Source organism: Trachypithecus francoisi, unplaced genomic scaffold (genome assembly GCF_009764315.1).
Source record: "Trachypithecus francoisi isolate TF-2019V2 unplaced genomic scaffold, Tfra_2.0 Lachesis_group11, whole genome shotgun sequence".
Classification (NCBI taxonomy): Eukaryota; Metazoa; Chordata; class Mammalia; order Primates; family Cercopithecidae; genus Trachypithecus; species Trachypithecus francoisi.
Window position 1 is genome coordinate 100,442 of NW_022681456.1, and position 15,683 is coordinate 116,124.

The following is a 15,683-nucleotide window of genomic DNA, read 5'->3' on the forward strand; positions in this document are numbered from 1 at the left end:
AGATTTAATTTACATCACATTCAAAGTCTGAGATGCAGGGAAATGCCTAGAAATAGATTTTTTTTTTTTTTTTTTTTGAGGCGGAGTCTCGCTCTATCGCCCAGGCTGGAGTGCAGTGGCCGGATCTCAGCTCACTGCAAGCTCCGCCTCCCGGGTTCACACCATTCTCCTGCCTCAGCCTCCCAGGTAGCTGGGACTACAGGCGCCCGCCAACTTGCCTGGCTAGTTTTTTGTATTTTTTAGTAGAGACGGGGTTCCACCGTGTTAGCCAGGATGGTCTCTATCGCCTGACCTCGTGATCCGCCCTTCTCGGCCTCCCAAAGTGCTGGGATTACAGGCTTAAGCCACCGCGCCTGGCCAGAAATAGATTTTTAAAACATTAAATACAGAACTAGATAGAGGCCGGGCATGGTGGCTCACGCCTGTAATCCCAGCACTTTGGAAGGCCGAGGTGGGCGGCCACTTGAGGTCAGGAGTTCGAGACCAGCCTGGCCAACATGGTGAAACCCCACCTCTATTAAAAACATAAAAACTAGCTGGGCATGGTGGTGCATGCCCGTAATCCCAGCTACTTCGGAGGCTGAGGCGGGAGAATCACTTGAACCTGGGAGGCGGAGGTTGCAGTGAGCTGAGATCACGCCACTGCACTCCAGTCTAGGAGACTGAGAGAAACTCCATCTCAAAAAACAAAAATAAAAGATCTAAAAGTACAGTAAGAAAAACCGGTGTTTCTGTGAGCAGCCATCCTGGAAAGGAAGGAGAGTTGAGGCAACAGGAATTATGAGCTCTCTGCAGCAGTTTTCTACCTGACAGAAAACAAACTCTCAGAAAAGGTGGTAAGAGTCCTACTCCGGAGCTTGCACAGATAGTTAACTGAGTTGTGGGAAGGGGTCACGTGAAAGAAAGAGAGGCAAAAATGCAAGAAGTGATTCTATGACAAATGAGAGCACAAGATGCTAGGTTAGTGGTAATAACGGTAATAATCAGGAAAGCGACATGTGCAGCGCTGAAACCAACCACGTCAACAGACAGAGAAACCTTTGCTTCTGAATGCAAATGGAATATAAAGATTGGCAGTGGGGAAATAGGGGCCAGATAAACTCAATCTTCCCACGAAGAAGGACCTGTGAGGAGGGCCAGTGACCACTATCTCTAGAAGTGCTAGCATCTCACAGCTCATCTGGGCTACTGCCTATGACAACTCTTGTCTGGTCCTCACCAGGATGCGCCTCTTGGTGAATCCCTCTCTCCACCAGCCAGGGCTCTTCTCCCTTCTCCAACCGGAGGATCACATCTGGCTTAGTAAGCTGATAACCTGTTCACAGTAAAAGACAATGGGGTAAGAGTCAGGGGAGCTCTGGGGCAGGCACAAAGAAACATCTCAGATTCAGCCTGACCCTCCAACCCTCTGCAGGACTGGCAGGGACTCTAAAGTTGAAAGAGGCAGGAAAATCTTTTTTATTTTATTTATTTATTTATTTTGAGATGGAATCTCACTCTGTTGCCAGGCTGGAGTGCAGTGGTACAATCTTGGCTCACTGCAACCTCCGCTTCCCGGGTTCAAGTGATTCTCCTGCCTCAGCCTGCCAAGTAGCTGGGACTACAGGCACACGCCACCATGCCCAGCTAATTTTTGTATTTTTAGTAGAGACGGGGTTTCACCACGTTGGTCAGGATGGTCTCAATCTCTTGACCTTGTGATCCACTCACCTCGGCCTCCCAAAGTGCTGGGATTATAGGCGTGAGCCACCACGCCCAGCTGGAAAACTTTTTAAAGAGGCATTTTAAAAACTTCAATACATTAAAACAAGTTTTCCACAAAAGCTGGAGTAAAAAAAACCTGTTCTATGCCTCAAAGAAATGAGGTCTCTTGAATGCCAAGCCCGTACTCTGATAGGATATATGCTTCAGGGTCTTGTACCTTTTGATCAAAGGAGAACCAAAATCTTCAAAAACAGAGCTAGTCTTACCCAAGGAAACCAGGTTCTTATAGTTCTCCAGCATCACGTTTCTGTACACGCTCTGCTGAGCAGTGTCCAGCAGCTTCCACTCCTCCCTGGTGAAGTCCACAAATACATCCTTGAAGGTCACCAGTGTCTACAACATCAAACACATTTGCATTGCACCAGATATGTATCTTTGCTATCCCCCTTTCCTGATTGCTAACAGGAAGAGAAATTAAGCTGACAGCACTGGGGCAGGTAAAGTGGATGGACCCCAATTTATTCTAGGAGTGAGTACTATTTATTCTGGTCAAGTCGTAAAAGGAATGGCTATTAGGTACCTAATGTCTGAAAACAAGTTTTATATGATGCTTTAGGTTAAAAAAAACTGTCATAAGAATTTTTATTTAAAATAAATTTTAAACAGCTATGGCAGGGCGAATCATCTATTCTCCCAAAAAGTTAACCCACTTTTACACTATGTAAGATAAAGAACCTAATTCAAGTACACCTTAATGCTTAAGAGATTTACCACCCTAGCCATATTTTATAACCTAAAATAATTATCCAAAACATTTTTCATGACCATTGGTAGGTACTAAAAAAACAATAGAAGAGTTGGAAGATTATATTTTAGCAGTAGCAAAACAATCAGACAAAGAAACAGGAGATAGATGCAAGGCCCTTATCAGCCACATCAAAAGTAAGTGTTGATTATATTTAGAGAAAAATCTATTTGAGTGACTCAGGGTCTCCCATCAAAGACTATAAAGGTCAAAGACAGTAGAATAATGTTTGTTTGTTTTTAAATGCTGAAAGAACAGACAAACCAGAATTTCTACATCCAGTGAAAATATCTTTCAAAAATGATGCAAAATAAAGATATTCTCAAATGAACTAAAACTAACAGAATTTGTTGGCAGAAGATCTGCTCTAGAAGATGTGCTGAGGGAAGTTCTTCAGGCAGAAGGGAAATGATACCAGAGAAACCTGAAATCTCAGAAATGGAAGATAAATAACAAAAACAGTAGATATCTGGGTACATATAATAGATTTGTTTTTTTCTCTTAAATGTTTCAAAAATATATAGAACAGCTGAAAGACCTATAACATTTTCTGGTGCAGTTTCTCAATACACACACAACTTTAACATAAAGGGAGAGACATAAAGGGACCCGTATGTTGTAAGGCTTCTAGATTTTGCTTGAACTGGTAAAAATTAACTATAAGTGGACTGTAAAAGATTAGGTATGTATATTCTAATCCCTACAGCAGCCATTAAAAAGTACAAAAATATAAAGCTAAAAAACCAAGACATTAAGTGAAATACTAAAATATATTCAAATAATCCAAATAAAGGTAGTAAATTAAGAACTGGGAAAAGATATACAGAGAACATATAATAAAACAACACACTGAAATTCAATTGTATCAATAATAACATTAAACAAAAATGGTCTAAACATAACAATTAAAAAACAGGTCGCCAAAATGTATTAAGAAAAAAAAAAAGCAACCGGGTGCAGTGGCTCACACCTGTAATCCCAGCACTCTGGAAGGCTGAGGCAGGTGGATCACTTGAGTTCAGGAGCTCAAGACAAGCCTAGCAATATGACAAAACCCTGTCTGTACAAAAAATACAAAAATTAGCCAGGCAGGGTGGCATGTGCCTGTAGTCTCAGCTACTCAGGAGGCTAAGGTGAGAGGATCACTTGAATCCAGGAGGCAGAGGTTGCAGCGGGCTGTGATCATACCACTGTACTCTAGCTTGTGCAACAGAGTGAGAACCTGTCTCAAAAAAAAAAAAAAAAAAAAGGCAACAGCAAAAACCACAAGCCTTGAGCCCAGGAGTTTCAGACCAGCCTGGACAACATCGGGAGATCCTATGTCTACAAAAAATTTAAAAACTAGCCAGATGTGGTGGCTCATGCCTACAGTCCCAGCTACTAGGGAGACAGGTGGGAGGATCACTTGAGTCCAGGAGTTTGAGCCAGACTGCAGTGAGCTGTAATAACACATCTGCACTCCAGCCTGGGCAACGAGACCCTGCCTCAAAACAAACAAACAAACAAAAAAACCACAAGCCTCGACTATCTGCTACCTAAAAAAAAAAAACAACATTGGGCCGGGTGCTGTGGCTCACACCTGTAATCCCAGAACTTTGGGAGGCCGAGGCGGGCAGATCACCTGAGGTCATGGGTTCAAGACCAGCCTGACTAATGTGGAGAAACCCTGTCTCTACTAAAAATACAAAATTAGCTGGGTGTGGTGGCACATGCCTATAATCCCAGCTACTCAGGAGGCTGAGGCAGAAGAATCGCTTGAACACAGGAGGCGGAGGTTGCAGTGAGCTGAGATATCGCCATTGCACTCCAGCCTGGGGAACGAGAGTGAAACTCTGTCTCAAAAAAAAAAAAAAACATTGAATACAACCTAGAGAGGTTACAAGTAAAAGGACAGAAACAGATGTAATATGGAAACACTAATCATACGAAAGTTACAGTGGCTGTATTAATATCAGACAACATAGAATTAAGAACAAAGAATATTAGCAGAGATAAAAAGGGATATTGCATACTGATAAATGTGTCAATCTGCAAAAAAATTTCAAATCCTAAACAGATCAAAATGTAACACAAAAATTTATAAAATTTCTATATAAGAAAACACAGGAAAAAACATTTGTCATTTTGAGTTCTTCAGAGGGTTCTTAGCAGTAATACCAACAGCATGATCCATAAAAGAACAAATTGATAGGCCAGGCATGGTGGCTCACGCCTGTAATCCCAGCACTCTGGGAGGCTGAGGCAGGAGGATCACCTGAGGTCAGTAGTTCGAGACTAGTCCGGCTAACATGGTGAAACACCATCTCTACTAAATATACAAAAATTAGCTGGGCATGGTGGTGCATGCAAGTAATCCCAGTTACTTGGGAGGCTGAGGCATGAGAATTGCTTGAACCCTGAAGGCAGAGGTTGCAGTGAGCCAAGATCGCGCTACTGCACTCCAACCTAGGGGAGAGAATGAGACTCTGTCTCCAAAAAAAAAAAAAAAAGAACAAATTGAAAATTGACAAAGTGAGCGCTTCACCAAAACTAAAAATGTTTTTCTCTTCAAAAGACGTTACTAAGAGAATGAAAAGACAAGCCAGAGACCAGGAAATAATATTTGCAAATCACATTATCTGACAAAGAACTTGTACGTGTAAGGTACAGAGAACCCTCAAAACTCAATAAGAGGCTGAGCACAATGGTTCATGCCTGTAATCCCAGCACTTCGGGAGGCCAAGACAGGTCTCGGGAATGCCTCAGGATGGCCCGAGTTCAGGAGTTCGAGACCAGCCTGGGCAACACAGTGAAACCCCGTCTCTACTAAAATAAAAAAAAAATAAAAAAAAACATTAGCCAGGTGTGGTGGCGTGCACCTGCAGTCCCAGCTACTCGGGAGGCTGAGGCAGGAGAATTGCTCGAACCCTGGAGGCGGAGGTTGCAGTGAGCCGAGATCCTGCCACTGCACTCCAGCCTGGGCTACAGAGCAAGACTCCATCTCCAAGAAAAAAACAACTCAGTAAGAAAACAGACTAGTTTGAAAACTGAGCAAAAGACTAAAATAAACATTTCACCAAAGAAGAATATAGGTAGTTGGTAATAAATAAGCACATGATGCTTAGTGTCATTACTTATTAGGGAAATGAAAGTTAAAATGACAGCGAGATACCGTAAAGACACTTATTAGAAAGGGTAAACTTTTAAAATGTGTGATACCAAGTGCCAGTGAGGATGCAGAATAACTGCCACTCCCACACATCACTGCGAGAATGCGAAAATGCTACAACCACTTTCGAAAATTTGCGTATTTTTCATAAAGTTAAATGTACACTCTTGGCACACACCTATCATTCTCTTGGCTAAATACCTGAGTATGAAAATTATGTCCACACAAAAACCTGTATGCAAATGCATAAACCTGAGAAAGGGCTTTATCTAAAACTGGAAGAAACTCAAATGTCCCTTAACACGAAATGCATAAACAAAGCGTGGTACAGCCACACAATGTAAATCTACTCAGCAGTAAAAAGGAATATCCTACTGACTCATGCAACAACAGATGAACCTCCGATACATTATGCTTTATGAAAGGAGCTAGAAGCTACATGCTATGTGAGCCCATTTATATGACATTCTGGAAAAGGTAAAATTCAATAGATCAGTGGTCAAGGGGCTGGAGGGGGAGTAAGCACGGACTATATACAAAGGGGTTGCACATAGAGAATTCTAGGGTCATGGGTTTGCCCTGTAACTTGGTGGGGTTTTTTGTTGTTTGTTTTGTTTTGTTTTGAGATGGAGTTTCACTCTCACCCAGGCTGGAGTGCAGTGGTATAATCTCGGCTCACTGCAACCTCCATTCCCCAGGTTCAAGCGATTCTCCTGCCTCAGCCTCCCAGGTAGCTGGGTTTATAGATGCCTGCCACCATGCCCAGCTAATTTTTGTATTTTTAGTAGAGACGGGGTTCCATCATGTTGGCCAGGCTGGTCTCGAACTCCTGACCTCAGTCAGGTGATCCACCCGCCTCAGCCTCCCGAAGTGTTGGGATTACAGGCGTGAGCCACTGCGCCCAGCCTGCTCTGTATCTTGAATGAAGTGGTGGCTACACAACTATATGCGTTTGTCGAAAATCACAGAACTGTAAATCCAAAGGGGAAAATGTTACTGTATGTAAATTGAAACATAAATAAAAATATTTAAAATGGAATGTTCTATGAGATCTGTATGCTGGATATCTTCTCTCCTTCCCTCCAGGTTTCCTTTCCACCCTACTCTGTTCCCAGGGAGGGTGAGCTCTGTGGATTATACCAAAGATTTCTCTTCCCCTCTGTCTTTCTGATTTATTTCACCAATGGAGATCACCAGTTGGATATGGCAAGAAAGTTGCCCCAGTGCAGTGGTGGTGACGTGATGGAGGTACATTCCCTTGACAGACGGGAACAGCCTCTGTGAACCACAAGTCTGGTTTCCAGAACCTGTCCCTGTTCTCACCCCTTCAGGCCTAATGGTGATGACACTCTGCTCCCACCTCATTCTCGTATTACTGAAGTTAAGGTGCCTGCTACTTTCCACTAGTCCTTGACTCATTCATTGCTGTTCATGGTTTCTAAGAAGCCTGCCCAGTTTTAACTTAAGTGGCTATCTGATTTCTGGTCTGGTGGTTTTAGCATTCCCATAAGAAATACATTGCACTTTTACTGTAAACACAGAGACGAAGCATGTCATGGTGACACTACTGAAAGGAAAGGTGCATGAGATGTTAGTCAATAACTGGATTTGAAATCAGAAAAACCTGAGGTCAAATCTGTACATCTTAAATTTTTTTTTTTTTTTTTGGTGGGGAGCAGGGCGGGGGACAGAGTTTTGCTCTGACGTCTGGGCTGGAGTGCAGTGGCATGATTTTAGTTCACTGCAACCTCCGCCTCCTGGGTTCAAGCAATTCTCCTGCCTCAGGCTCCTGAGTAGCTGGGACTATGCCACCACACACCTGACTTATTTTTGTATTTTTAGTAAAGTTGGGGTTTTACTATGTTGGCCGTGCTGGTCTCAAACTCCTGACTTCAGGTGATCTGCACACCTCGGCCTCCCAAAGTGCTGGGATTACAGGTATGAACCACCTCACCTGGTCTGTATACCTTAAATTTTGGATTGGATAATGCTTATCTGACTTCACCACGAATCAGTTCTCTTAGCTGTAAAATACTATCTGTCTCATAGTATTATACACACTAACACACAGTACAATACAGTGTTAAAGAAGACAGAGATAAGAAGTGCCATCCGCTGCAGTCCCGCACATACAGTCACGCCAAGAAGGTATATAGACTAAGTATGCTTTCATTCCTCCTAATACTTCTGGTTCTTTGCTGGAAGTAAGCATTATCCTGAATTGTGTTGTTTATTGTTTTTTAAATGCCTTTATCTCAATTGTAAATGAATAACTGTTTGGCCAGGCGGGGTAGCTCACATCTTTAATCCCAGCGCTTTGGAAGGCCAAGGCAGGCGGATCACCTGAGTTCAGGAGATTGACACTGGCTAACACAGTGAAACCCTGTCTACTAAAAATACAAAAAATTAGCCAGGCATGGTGGCACACGCCTGCAGTCCCAGCTACTTGGGAGGCTGAGGCAGGAGAATCACTTGAACCTGGGAGGTGGAGGTTGCAGTGAGCTGAGATCGCACCACTGGACTCCAGCCTGGGTGACAGAGCAAGACTCTGTCTCAAAAAAAAAAAAAAGGAATAACTGTTTGCAAATACCTGTTTTTGAATTTTTGATCAGCACGAATTGCTGATCTTTTTCTTGTATTAGCCTTAGACTCCAGTCCATTTTAAATATAACACTTATTCCATTCTGTCATATTTTCTACTATTGTACTATTTTTATTTTGTATATATTTGAAAATTTCTGTAATAAAAGAAAAGAGGGAAAGACCAACGACCACAGTGATCTGTCTTCTTCCTAACTCACCTTTTAGTCAATAGAGCAGCATGTTACAGTTGAGTCATGTTCTCATTCCTGCAAAACCATCTTTCCCTACACTGTACACATCGGTTTTCATTTTAACTCGCAGAAGACTCTGGCTCAGCCTCCTTCACAAGCTCATCAGCTCAACCAGCCTCATCAGTCATCCCTTGGCATTTGTTTCAGTTCTTGTTGGCCTTGTTATCACTGTGTATCCTTCTGTGAAGAGTCTCATTAGCCCCATGCAAACATATCTGTGTTGCAGTCAGTGCCAAACAGGCCCAGAAGGCCCACACTGCCTATATTTCCCTCTTGGTTCTGTGTTTGGGCTGCACTAAACTGCTTTTAGCTCTTCAAACAGGCCATGCTCTCTCAAAGTCTGGGCCTTCACAAATGCAGCTCTCGCATATTTCTTTGGACAATCACAAGTCATCCTTAATGTGTTGGCATAAATGTCATTTCAGCAAGTTTTCTCCTGAACCTTTAAACTATTTAAATATCCTCATGTTGGGGCCGGGCGCGGTGGCTCAAGCCTGTAATCCCAGCACTTTGGGAGGCCGAGACGGGCGGATCACGAGATCAGGAGATCGAGACCATCCTGGCTAATACGGTGAAACCCCGTCTCTACTTAAAAATACAAAAAACTAGCCGGGCGATGAGGCGGGCACCTGTAGTCCCAGCTACCTGGGAGGCTGAGGCAGAAGAATGGCGTAAACCCGAGAGGCGGAGCTTGCAGTGAGCTGAGATCCGGCCACTGCACTTCAGCCTGGGTGGCAGAGCAAGACTCCGTCTCAAAAAATAAATAAATAAATAAATAAATAAATATCCTCATGTTAAATGCATATGCCAAACACCTGCCCAGAGCACTCCAATGTGGGGCTGAGCCCTCCAGACAGGCCAGGGAACCTCGGCTCCAGTCTCACCTTCCTTCCCGAGATTACCTGTCAAGGTCTGCATGAAGGACCCTCCAGAGGAAGAAGCTGAATAGGCACCAGAACCAGTCTCTCAGCCTGGATGTCCCCAGGCCACACTGCTCACTGAGGTCCTGTTCTCCTCAGAGTTCTTTGCACCTTGTTTGCAGTTATCCTTTGATAACTATGTAACTTGTCCCTGAGTTCCTCCAAATGGGTTCCCCATGGAGGAATTCACACAGTAAGCACTACACCCAGGACAGTCAGGCCTGAGAGAAATCACAGAGAGGCATCAACATTCCCAGTTCTCTCTTCTTTTTGGGAAGAAGTCTGATGTCACCTCACTTGATTCCCACCGATGTTACTGTTAAACTTGTGCTTCTTTTGTATTAAAAGGAAATAAAACTACAACTATAAATAAAGTAAACAAAAACCTAATCCTAGTCTGCTGGAGAAAAAGATATAATTTCTGAAGTTCTCTGGCAAATGGACTAAAATAAAAAGGAATTCCCAGTTGGAAACTGGGAAGAAAGCACAGCTTACCTGAGACCAGGCGGTTAGTGACTTAGCATCCATGTCCTCCTTGTTCTTGATGATACTTCCTTGAGTGATTGCAGAGTGCTAAGACGACAAAGCTAGAAAAAAGAAAGAAACATAAGTTAAGTTTGCTATGACTGGGAGGCTCCCTAAATTGTCAGCCTAAACTTCCTCATACCAGCTGGGTATGACACAAACACCCACCATACAGAGGAACATCAGAGACATTCTATAAGCAAAGTTACAGTGCCCGAAGCTCCCTAAGATTAGAAAGAGCTACATAAATTGCATTTTTACCCCTTAATCTCTGGAGTTCCACACCACATTTGAAGATTTAAAACTGAATGATCCTACCTACCATTACAAATTTTTTTTTGGAGGGAAAAAACCCCAAACCTGACCTAATCTAATAGTCTCACTTTACAGATTAAAAAAACAAGGTTGTCTCCAGCTGGTCACAGAACGGAAGTCAGAGACTGAAGCCCAAGAAAAATGTGACGGACCATTACCAGCTTGAAGATGGAAGGCGCAGTGTGAGGAACATGGCAGTCTCCAGCAGCAAAGAGCAGCACCAGCTGAAAGCCAGGTAGGAAGCAGGGACCTCAGTCCTGCAGCCACAAGGAACTGAATTCCGCCAAGAAGAGTGAGCTTGAAAGTGAATTTCCCCCCACAGCCTCCAGATGAGAACTCAGTCTAGGTGACACACCCTGATTTCAGCCTTTGGACACCCTGAGCAGAGAACCCAGCCATGCTGTGTGCTTGCACCGCTTCTGGCCAACAGAGCTGATAATAAGGAAGTGCTGTTTGAAGCTGTCAAGTTTGTGGTAATATGCTACACAGCAACAGAAAACTAATATAGCCAATTACATTTTAAAAATAATTTAAATATTAAGGAAAAATATTGTATATTTACCTATGTAGTTACCATTTGTCAGTGCTGTTTACTCGTGTGTGTAGATCCAGATTTCCATTTGGTTTCATTTCCTTTCTCTCTGAAGCACATTCTTTAACGTTTCTTGTAACAAGGGTCTTCTGTTGATAAATTCTTTCAGCTTTTTTATAGCTAACAATGTCTTTTTTGTGCCTTTTTTTGTTTTTTTTTTTAACAGCCATATGGTACAGTTCAACCATTTAAACTGTGTATTCAGTGGGTTTTGGTATATTACATAATTCTTAAAATTGTAGTTATATATATATAGATATATATATTTTTTGCCATTTTAACTGTTTTTAAGTATCCAATTCAAGTGTCATTAATTACATTCGCAGTGTGGTGCGACCATCACCATTACGTAATTCCAAAACTTTTCCATCACTCCAAACAGAAACTCTGGTATCCACTGATAACTCCATATTTTCCCTTATTTCCCTGGAAGCCCCTAATCTACGTTCTGTCTCTACGAATTTGCCTACTCTACTTAGGTCACATAAGTGGAATTTGCCCTTTTGAGTCTGGCTTATTTCACTGAGTATACATTTTCCAAGGTTCATCTATGTTTTAACACATATCAGAACCTCACTCTTTTTTAATGACCAAATATTCCATTGGTTAGAGACTACATTTTGTTACCCACTCATCTGTTGATGAACACTTGCATTGTTTCCATCTTTTGGTTATTATGAATAATAATGCCATGAACACTGGCATACAAATATCTGTTTGAGTTCCTACATTCAATTCCTTTGGGTATATACCTAGGACTGAAACAGCTGGGTCATATGGTTTTATGTTTAACTCTTTAAGGAATCACCAAACTGTTTTCCATAGTGGCTGCATCATTTTTACATTGACACCAGGAATATATACGTATATTCTAATTTCTCTACATCCTTGCCAAATACTTGTTATTCTATTTTTTTAAATTACAGCCATCATAGTTGGGATGAAGTGACATCTCACTGTAGCTTTTACATTTCCCTAATGACTAATGATGTTGAGCATATTTTCATGTGCTTACTAGCCATTTGTGTATCTTCTTTAGAGAAATGTCAAGTCCTTTGCCAGCGTTTACAATTGGGTTGTGTGTATTGTTGAGTTGTAGGTGTTCTTTGTATATTCTAGATATTAAACCCTTATCAGAGACCTGATTTGCAAATAGTTTCTCCCACTGCTTTTTGGTTTTTTTTTTTTTTTTTGAGATGGAGTCTCACTCTTTCACCCAGGCTGGAGTGCAGTGGCACACACTTGGTTCACTGCAACCTCCACCTCCCGGGTTCAAGTAATTCTTGTGCCTCAGCCTATAGCTGCAATTACAGGCAAGCAAAGCTAATTTTTTGTATTTTTTAGTAGAGATGGGGGTTCATATTGGCCAAGCTGGTCTTGAATTCCTGACCTTAGGTGATTCGCCTGCCTCGGCCTCCCAAAGTGTTGGGATTATAGGTGTGAGCCACCGCGCCTGGCCTGTTTCTCCCACTCTATAGGTTGAGTTACCTTTGTTGTTGAAAGACGTTCTTTCCTGAATGTGTAATTCTATTTAATAGGTAGACAGTTATTTTTTTCTTTCAGTACTTTATAGATATAATTCCACTCTTCTTAGACGTCTATTTCTGGTAAGAAATCGAACGTAATCCCTTATTCCTCTGTATTTTCCTTCTGGCTACTTTTGAGATTTTCTCTTTTACTGATTTGAGTAATCTGATTATTATTTTCCTTGGTATACTTTTCATGTTTCCGGTGTTTAGGGTTTCTTGAGCTTCTTGAATTTGCGGGTTTATAGTTTCATTAAGTTTTGACACTTTCAGTCATTATTTCTTCATATATTTCTCCATCTCTCCTTTACTCTCTTCTTCAGGGACTCCAATTACTCATACAGTAGGCTACCTGATGCTATCTACAGCTTACTCAAGTTCTTTTCATTTTTTTTCTGGTTTCTTTTTTCTCTCTGCACTTCATTTTGGATAGTTTTACATTGCTATGCCTTCAAGTTCACCCAACTTTTCTTCTAGAAATGTAATCTGCTGTTAACCTGGTGTATTTTCATTTCAGATAATATGGGTTTTCTCCCTAGAATCTCAAATTTTTTTTAGTACTTTCTATTGCTGTATTTACCTTCTTAGCAATATGAAATACATTTATAACTATGTTTTACTGTCCTTCTCTGCTAATAGTAAGATCTATGTTAAGTCTGGACGAGTTTCAAATCATTATTATCGTCCTCACTATGGGCCATATTTTCATCTCTTTGCATGCTTGGTGAATTTGATTGGACGACAGATACTGTGAATGTTATCGTACTGGATGCTGGGTATTTTTATATTACTATAAATTTCCTTAAGTTTTCTTTTAGGATGCAGTTAGGTTACTTAGAAACAGTTTGATACTTTTGGGTCTTTCCTTCACAATTTGCTAGATAGATTTAGCAGTGCCTAGTATAGGGCTAATTATCCCCCACACTGAAGCAAGACCTTCTTGATAGATACTGATCAGGTAGACATGACCTATCCAATGCTCCAGGAATTGGAAGAGTTTTCCAGTCTGGCTGGTGGGAATAGACACTCTTCTCAGCCCTATGTGAACAACAGATACTGCTCCCAATAATCCTTTAGAGGACTCTTTCCCTGGCTCAAGTAGTTTCCTCATTATGTATGTACTGATCTGTGCTCTGTTGAATACTTGAGGGAGAACCTTTGCAGATCTCCAGAACTCTCCTGCTGTAAGATGCTCTCTTACAGAAACCATATTGTTTTTACTTATGTGACAGTGCATAAAACTGAAAAGGAAACCCTTAAATCTTCAGAAGACAGAGCAAACAATATACAGGAACAAAGTACAAAAGAAATGCAAATGTAAACATGTGGGGAAAAGAGAGGTCAGCCTGTTACTGTGTCTATACAGAAAGAAGTAGATTTAAGAGACTCCATTTGGTTCTGTATTTGAGATGCTGTTAATCTGTGACCCTACCCCCAACTTTGTCCTTGCAAGAGACATGTGCTGTGGTGACTTAAGGTTTAATGGATTTTGGGCTGTGCAGAATGTGCTTTGTTAAACAAGTGCCTAAAGGCTGCTTGTGGTTAAAGGTCATCACCATTCTCTTAAATCTCAAGTAAGAGAAAAACATTTGTCTCCTGCCCGTCCCTGGGCAATGGAACATCTCCGTGTAAAACCCATTGTGTGCTTTGTTTACTGAGCAAAGAGAAAACCGCCTTTAGGAATAAGGTGGGACTTGCTGGAGCAATACTGCTAAAAGGTTTATGGAGATGTTTGCATATGCATCTCAAAGCACAGCATTTTCCTTGAACTTATTCAGGTCACAAAGATCTTTATCTATATGTCTTACTGCTGATTTACTCCCTTAACTTTTTGATGGTAAAGATAATTATCAATAAATACTAAGGGAACTCAGAGACCAGTGGGTCCTCTGTAAGCTGAGCGCCGGTCTCCTGGGGCCCACTTTTCTTTCTCTATACTTTGTCTCTGTGTCTTATTTCTTTTCTCAAGTCTCTCGTTCCACCTAACGAGAAACACCCACAGGTGTGGAGGGGCAGGCCACCCCTTCATAAACATATAGGAAATAGTCAGATTTAGTAGTCAAAAAAATGGAAATCTAAAAAATCTAAATTTAAAATAAATTTAAAATGCAATGTTTATAAACTTCTGCTTCCAGCCAAGATGGAATGCCCTGACAGCAAAACAGACAAAATACATTAAACAGTGGTTTTCAAGACCAAGAGGGATAAAATAGTATTGACTTCATAGGGTTATTGTGGGAATTAAATGAGTTAGTATTTGTAAAACATAGAATGGTGCCTGACACGTGGTAAGATGGAAAAAAAAAAAAAAAAAAGACGTCTAGTGACCCAGTAACACAAGTGTCTTTCTTTTCTTTTTTTCAAAGTCGAGGCCTCATTCTTGTCACCCAGGCCGGAGTGTGGTGGCATGATCATAGCTTACCACAGCCTCAAACTCTTGGGTTCAAGTGATCCTCCCTCCTCAGCCTCCCAAGTACACAGAACTATAGGTGTGAGCCACTGCACCTGGCTAATTTTTTTTTTTTTTTGGAGACAGGGTCCTTACTCTGTCATCCAATCTGTAGTACAGTGGCACAAACACAGCTCACTGCAGTCTTGACCTCCTGGGCTCAAGTGATCCTCCTGCCTCAGCCTCCTGAGTATCTGGGACCACAGGCACATGCCATCACGCCCAGCTAATCTTTAAATTTTTGTAGAGACAGGATCTCACTATGTTGCCCAGGCTGCTTTCAAAGTCTTGGGCTCAAGCAATCCTCCTGCCTTGGCCTCCCAAAGTGCTGGGATTACAGGTGTGAGTCACCATGCCCTGCCTGGCTAATTAAAAAAATTTCTTTTGCAGAGATAGGGGTCTCATTATGTTGCCCAGGCTAGTCTAGAACTCCTAGCCTCAACTAGTCCTCGTGCCTTGGCCTCCTAAACTGCTGGGCCTCTCAAGGTGCTCAAAGTACAGATGTAAGCCACTGTGCCCAACCAGCAAGTGTCTTTCTAGAGTTTCTTTTTAACATCCAATCAGTCACCACAATGTGTAAATTCCCCCTCTTAAGTGTCTTCCATCCATCTCTTCCAACTCCTACTGCCATGATGCTTCAGGCCCTCATAATTCTTGAGCTAGAAACCTCCTACTTGACTTGTTTGCCTTTGGTCTCTCTCACTCCAGTGAGTGTCTGCAGCAACATCATCTCTGTAAAACACAGGAGTTTCACTCCCTGTTTAAAATTTTGGTCTCCCAGTACATATAGAAAAATGGACTAAGTCCTTGGCATGGATTTAGGATCCTCTGTGATTGTGGCTTTTCTACCTCCCTAAGCCCTAAA

At 41.8% G+C, this 15,683-nt stretch overlaps 1 protein-coding gene across 2 annotated transcripts in view; it reads right to left on the bottom strand.

Annotated features, from left to right (window-relative positions):
* ZNF10 (zinc finger protein 10) overlaps positions 1-15,683 on the bottom strand; it is a 32,979-nt gene that overhangs the window by 7,849 nt on the left and 9,447 nt on the right. The window contains exons 2-4 of one of the 2 annotated variants that reach the window (XM_033219958.1): positions 9,907-9,998; positions 1,971-2,097; positions 1,220-1,315 (exon numbers count right to left, since the gene is read on the bottom strand). In XM_033219958.1, coding sequence (XP_033075849.1) covers positions 1,220-1,315; positions 1,971-2,097; positions 9,907-9,939 — 256 coding nt within the window. In that variant the 5' untranslated portion in view covers positions 9,940-9,998. Of the gene's footprint in view, positions 1-1,219; positions 1,316-1,970; positions 2,098-9,906; positions 9,999-15,683 lie in introns of those variants that run through there. The other variant, XM_033219959.1, reaches the window with a different exon arrangement.